The 6,686-nt window shown below is 45.1% G+C and overlaps 1 protein-coding gene across 1 annotated transcript in view; it reads right to left on the bottom strand.

The window, feature by feature from the left end:
- Window positions 1-487: 487 nt before the first annotated feature.
- Window positions 488-6,686, bottom strand: part of LOC310878857 (leucine-rich repeat transmembrane neuronal protein 4) — a gene marked incomplete at both ends in the record, with an annotated part of 133,511 nt that continues 127,312 nt past the window's right edge. Inside the window, one exon of the mRNA XM_083793274.1 lies at window positions 488-814. Within this exon, the coding sequence (XP_083649400.1) occupies window positions 488-814 (327 nt within the window). The remainder of the gene's footprint in view (window positions 815-6,686) is intronic.

Here is a 6,686-nt window from a genome sequence, read left to right as displayed (position 1 = left end):
TTTATTGGCATTATTATTTACTGGGATAGTTTCCCCACTGTGATCACAGACACATCAAAGGCCAGATTTGAAACCAAACACTTCCACTTGTTATAATTGTCGGATCATGTTTCAGTTTCCGATGAAAAACAGGAGCAAACAGGAGGGACGGGCAAATCAGGGATTCTGTTTGGGTTGTTTTTTTAAAAGAGAGAGATGTGAAGAGACAATTACTAAGGATGGATCACCCTTCATAACATCATGTGACGGTCGGATGCCAAATCTCTCTCGGCATGCATGGTGTGAAATATTTGTTATTTTTCTTTTGTTCTGTCGCCATCTCCACAGCACCCTCTAGCGGTCTTCCCATACTAATGTGCTGCATAACAAGGCCCACACTGGAACTGACACATACCTCCCCTCTGCCCCCTTTTGGTTCAAACGTCATTGTGAATCAAAGGCCCCTGACCCACTTCTTAATGTCCACCTGTGGCTCCCTGAGAGTCTGCTAGCGCCCAAACGTGAGCGCGGTGGCGCGCTCGGCGGTGGGGAAGTTGCTACCGCTGGGACCCTCCGTCGGCGGTCTGAGGGAAGCCGGGGGAGAGCGGGGCCCGGGCACAGGCGGGGCGCCCACGGTGGCAGCAGAGGGCACAGCGGGCAACGCCACCGTCTGTATGGTGCCCCTGTCGCGTGGCCCAAGGTCCTCGAGACCCTCCAGGCCCTGCGGGGGACCCTCGTAGCCCATGTTGAGCCGCAAGGGTTGATGAGCCTGGCAGTAGTCGACGATGGGCTGCTCGTAGCGGTAGAATGTCAACGCGCCCATCTGGTGGGGGACCTTGAGTACAGAGAAAGGAGAGGGGAGGGGAGAGGAGGGGGGGGGGGGAGAGAGAGAGAGAGAGAGAGAGAGAGAGAGAGAGAGAGAGAGAGAGAGAGAGAGAGAGAGAGAGAGAGAGAGAGAGAGAGAGAGAAATTAATTGCTGAAGGAATTGAATCAATATTTGTCTATATACTATATACTATATACTATATCACATAATAAAATGAAAACCAACATTGGTAGAATTGATCATATAGGTGTAAATAATAGTCTTTCAGAACCTGGGGACTATGCACTTGCACCCCACTTCTCAATGTCAGTGACGGAAGCATGGAGTCGATTTACATGTGCAAACAGGCCATCATCAATGAATGACACAAACCAAACAGTGGATGACATATGGGGCACCGACGTTGTCGTCGTCGTCCCCCAGCCCCCCTTGCAGGAAATCAAACAGACAGAGCTCTTGCTCCCTCCAGTCTCGTGTCACTTGTCTCAGAGCCAGGAGCTCACATCTGGTTATGAGGCCTGGTTGTCTGCCCTCCTCATCACGCAGCACTGTGCCAAGCAAACAGATGAGACGCTTGTGGCACTGACATACCTCCACTACTGCTCTCCACCCCCACCACCCCACCCCCTCACACGCACGCACGCACGCACACACACACACATCACATCCTTTCATGATCTTCCACTTTAAAGGAAGAGAAACGGATAATGAACACCTTGAAATACAAAATAAATAAAATAAATCAGACCAGTCTGAAGTGAGTGGTACTCTAAACATAGGGACATTCATATAGGGATGGACATAGGGACATTGCTGTTCCTTGGAGTGGTTGCACCACTCAAAAAGACATAACCACACAATAGTTGCTTTCTTTAATTATATGGAATGCAAATGAGAAATGTTTGCCATAACTGCTGAACAGGCAAATGCGTGCAGTTGAGGAAGTTGCTAGTTGTATACATTCTGTACTTAGAGTACTGTACTTGGTCTAATGGTCTATCAAACCCAGCTATATTTGCAATACTCTGGAAGCCTTTATACTACCTGTGAAATTAAATACACATTGATGTAAGTGTCCCTGTAGGCCTATTTTGCAGAGCTTGGTTGAGTTTGTTGGGGTGAGCGAGGCTCTGCACAGATGCAGTTTACATTGGCGGCTTGCCGCCGCTAATGTTAGCATAATGTCATACACTACATATGTATTTTATGGGAATGCCATATTACAACAGAATAGTTTATTTTTGCATTACTCGAAATTCATGCATTTAAAAACGATCTGATGATTTGTCCTCTCTTCCAAAGAGGCCAGTTGCGGGTAGTTATGAGAGGGGCCATAAAGACAGTGGAGTAATCACTGTTATCTTTCACTTAACCATGGCTGTCTCTGGCGGTGAGACACATCATCAGATCTTTGCACAGGCAGCCATGGCAACAGACATTCAACAACAGCAGCAGTGACAGCAACAATTGCAAACGGCAGCAGCAAATATGACACCCAATCGGGAGAGTGTATAAATAATACACGCCTTGGCCTTTGAGGAGTTGATGGGAGCATAGCAGGAATCCCACTGCAACATCATTCATCCAGAAGAACATTAAAGCTCTGTTTTTAGCCCCTATTCAACCACACTTGGCACTTAGCAAAACATGACAAGAAGAAAACAACAGACTTTCTGTTTTAAAGCTCACCTGCTCACCTCTCTCTCTCTCTCTCTCTCTCTCTCTCTCTCTCTCTCTCTCTGTGAGACAATTCATCTCCTCCCAGGTTTAATAATATGTAGGCCTAGTATAACAGCAACAGGACAATATAGTACATTAAAGTTATTAGAATGATAGGCTATAAGGCATAGGCGTAGAAGCCACCGATGAATATATTCCTCTGTGTTGCGATGATGTCATTTCTTTTGTGGAAGGAACGCCATTCCATCAGTTGTCAAGAGGAGAATACTGTGTCTGTGAGCATGTGTTTGTGTGTGTGTTTATATCCAGTCCAACCTAACATAGCTTCTCTTTGTAAACATGAATATATACATATTCATGAAGATGCTGATACAGAAGGAGGCTAATCCAAATGTGTGCACAATACCCTCCCCTATAATAAAAATCAGCACTAATTGCAGCCTTGAGCGCTTACCGTCAATACATTTGAAACTCGCTGTTAAGATTTCACGAAGTGAGTCATGCGCCGCTGTTTGTCGAAATCCCAGCAGTCTGAATAATATCGACCCGGGAAACGGGTCACATGACAAAACAACATCACTACACCAAACAAATACTGGAAGTCATCCTCGGGGAGACTTATCTTTCAAGAAATCGACCCGCCCCCGTCCTCCCTCTCTAACCCACCCTCCATCCTCCCAACGAACGCCAATCACCAGCAACGGCAGCGTGCACGCAGCACCGCCATCACCTTCCCTCCCTCCCTCTCTATCTCCTGCATTCTCAAATGGACTCCATTAAGCCAGGCCTGCTCATTACATTATAGGCACTCAGTGGATTACTCCTCTGTGCTCAGTTCCAGAACCCCCAACCCCCTCCTCCGGTCTGTGTGTTCCCCTTCCCACCATGCAGCCACCTCTTGTTGTAGTGTACAGTCTCATTCCTATTATATTGTAGTAGCCATTATTCCCTGGTGTTGTACTGTACCAGTCAATTAGCATTGTAGAAGCCATTATCCTGTGTTGTGCATCGTTCTCGGACATTTTAATGTCAAGAACCTTCAAACTGATACACCATTTGAAAGGATTTGGACCACCCCATTTGAAAGGCTTTGGTGCCAGGTGCCCTCATCTGATACTCATTTGAATAGGGCTTACAGTGCAGGCTATACATTCTTTCACTGGTTTAGATTCTAGCAGGTAACCTGGCATCTCTATTGGTGAGCAGGCAGAGTAGTTCAACTCAAAAGGTCTTTATTGAACTAAAGGTTCCTCAAACAGGCAAGTAAGCCTACAATAACTATAGGCATCGAGGCGAGTACCCAAACTCATACTTTCACCAACGGTTTACAGAACGAAATGAACACATGGAAACAGAGGGTATAAATACATAGGCAGGGACCTAATTAGACACAGGTGAACTCAAAGTGCAATCAACACCAGGGTTGGCTGGGGCAAGCTAGGACACACAGGTTAATAACAAAATGGTAGACAGGAATTAAGCACAAGAACAGAACTACTACAAAATAAGATACAAAACACTTGGGGAATTACAGACTAACAAGACACTAAACCTTAAATACAGAAACATAGAGCTAAGTAACATGACTAAACTCCTAAACCAACAGGAAACTAGAACAGAAGAGTCTGTTGTCCAAAAACAAACACAACAATGTCCACCAGTGAGGAGGCTGCCTCAAGGAGCGAGCCGTGACATTTTTTAAATAGCAAAAATAGCAGATTTGCAAGCTCAACACACCACATTGCAAGGCTATTTTCGCTATTTATGAGTGGTTAAACTGTTCCTCATTTTGCTGAAGACCTGCTGGACCCCCTGTGAGGATCAAGCAAGCCCCCCCCCCCCCTTTACCAGTGAGACTTTACCAGTGGTTCTTTGTGTAAAAATGTGGCAGTGCACGCATTTTTATACCCTCAGACAGCTAATCTGACACTCAGGGTTATTGCTGTATATGTTGGAAATAACCATTATAAGTCACATTTTCTGCCTGTCAAAGCTGAGATATATTCTGTAAATTCTGAAAAAGACATGATGATCTGTGTGCACACTTCCTCGGCGCTAATTCGCCATCCATTCGCAATATGAGAGCGCAATCTTCGTGGCAGTGTGGTTTCTCCTGTGATGTGACCAGCCTAATGGCCACCTACAGTAGCTGTCCCTACACTCTAATACCTCAGCTTTCTGCACGGCCCCCTGCCCTGGTCCAATGCATTAATTAACCGATATTAACTCCTAGCCATTTCTCTGGATTCTATTGAATTGTCAGGGCATAAATCTGGTCCCCTCGCACTGGAAGGTCTGTGTGTGTGTGTGTGTGTGTGTGTGTGTGTGTGTGTGTGTGTGTGTGTGTGTGTGTGTGTGTGTGTGTGTGTGTGTGCGTGTTTGCATGCGTGCGTGCGTGTGTAAGAGAGAACAGTGTACGTGAAAGAGGTGAAAGGGATAACAAGAGAGAGAGAGAGAGAGAGAGAGAGAGAGATTAGCTCTGAAATAGATTTGGCTCAACCGTATCCATAGCGATGGATGATACCAGCAATTTATCCCCACATCCAATCTTTTTTATTTATTTTATTTCTAAATCAAAGTACCTCTAGCTTTACCTCAGAGAGCTGTACTGTACCATAATATAATTTTGCACGAATCTCAGACTGATATTCCTGGATTGGAGACTGAGCTTAATTAGCCACTCGGGTGCCCTTTAGTGAGTGCCTGGCTGTGAAACGACTGAATGACCTGGAGATAGACACCAGTCAGCTGAGCACAGACTCATAACACCAGACATCCAGGCAATTCAATATCATTAAATATCCTTGTAGCCGCATTCAGATTAGTATTATAGACTAGTTCCATATTCCTCTGTGTTGTAGTCTGCTGACGGACACGTGTGATTCATGTGTCCACGCACGCACGCACATGTACACACACACACACACACACACACACACACACACACACACACACACACACACACACACACACACACACACAAGCTAGATAGCTAGATAGCTTGCAATTTACTTACAGTACATCCCTGAAGTATAGGCCTTCAGTGTAAGTAAAGTGTAAGTAAAGTATACTTATTGGCAGAGGCAAATAAGAAAAATCATAATCTGTTGACTCCCATTACTTGATAAGTAACAATAGGAATGTTATATAAAAGCAATATCACACACTCAAAGTCATGCTATAGGTTTACTATTATTGTCACCATGGCTGTCACAGACCAATTCTGAAGACATAATCTGTTGACTCCCATTATTTGATAAGTAACAATAGGAATGTTATATAAAAGCAATATCACACACTCAAAGTGTCACGGTCTGCAGACCATGTCTCCCCGTCAGCCACTCTCCATCCTACCCTCAGTCCTTGCCACACACCTGCTCACACTCCCTCATCAACCCAGCAGTGCTTCCCATTACAAACCTGTGAACACTTTGCCATTAAACTCCTCCCTATATAACTGGACTCCCTGCTTACACTCTTTGTCAGTACCAAGGGGCCAGCTATGCACTCCAATGTTGAAGCGCTGGGCCCTAGTGGTAAGAGGAAGGACTGCAGGCGGACCCGTGGATTCTTGACGAGGAAACCCCGTGCAACAGAGCGCCCAATGTTAAAGCCCAGCTGCACTTCCGCATTTGGACACCAAAATTTGGTGTCCAAATGCTGAATCAGCGAAAAAATGCGGAAATAGACGGTACTTCCGGCAGCCTTCCGGGTGCTTCAATACGCCACTGAGCAACTTCCACTGACATGAATAGCAGAGGGGGCGGAGCTTCGCGCCAGTTTAGTCTCTATCCTTTTAATACTCTATGGTCAGTACATATGTTGTTTTTCCCTGAGCAGTCCTGTATGTTCCGTTGTTCCTGGTTCCTTGTTTTGTGCTCCAATCCTGTGAAGGTTTGATTTTGGAATTGTTGATTTTGGACTATGTTCTCTGTGCTTTGCATTGTGCTTCTAAAGTTTTAGCATTTTGGCATTTAGAGCATTTGGACATTTTTGGATTTTCTGAGTTTTGTTTGTCACTGCCTCATGCTTTAATAAATAAGTTTATTTTGAATCTACTGTCTTGAGACTCTGCATTTGGGTTCAGGCTTCCTGGTATCCTGACACAAAGTCATGCTATAGGTTTACTATTATTGTCACCATGGCTGTTACAGACCAATTCTGAAGACGATAATAATCACCTAGATACAGATTTTTGTG

The sequence above is a fragment of the Protomyctophum parallelum genome (genome assembly GCF_964188405.1).
Source record: "Protomyctophum parallelum genome assembly, chromosome: 21".
In the NCBI taxonomy this organism is placed as follows: Eukaryota; Metazoa; Chordata; class Actinopteri; order Myctophiformes; family Myctophidae; genus Protomyctophum; species Protomyctophum parallelum.
Note: the sequence above shows the minus strand (reverse complement) of the source record. Positions and strands in the feature narration are given on the sequence as shown.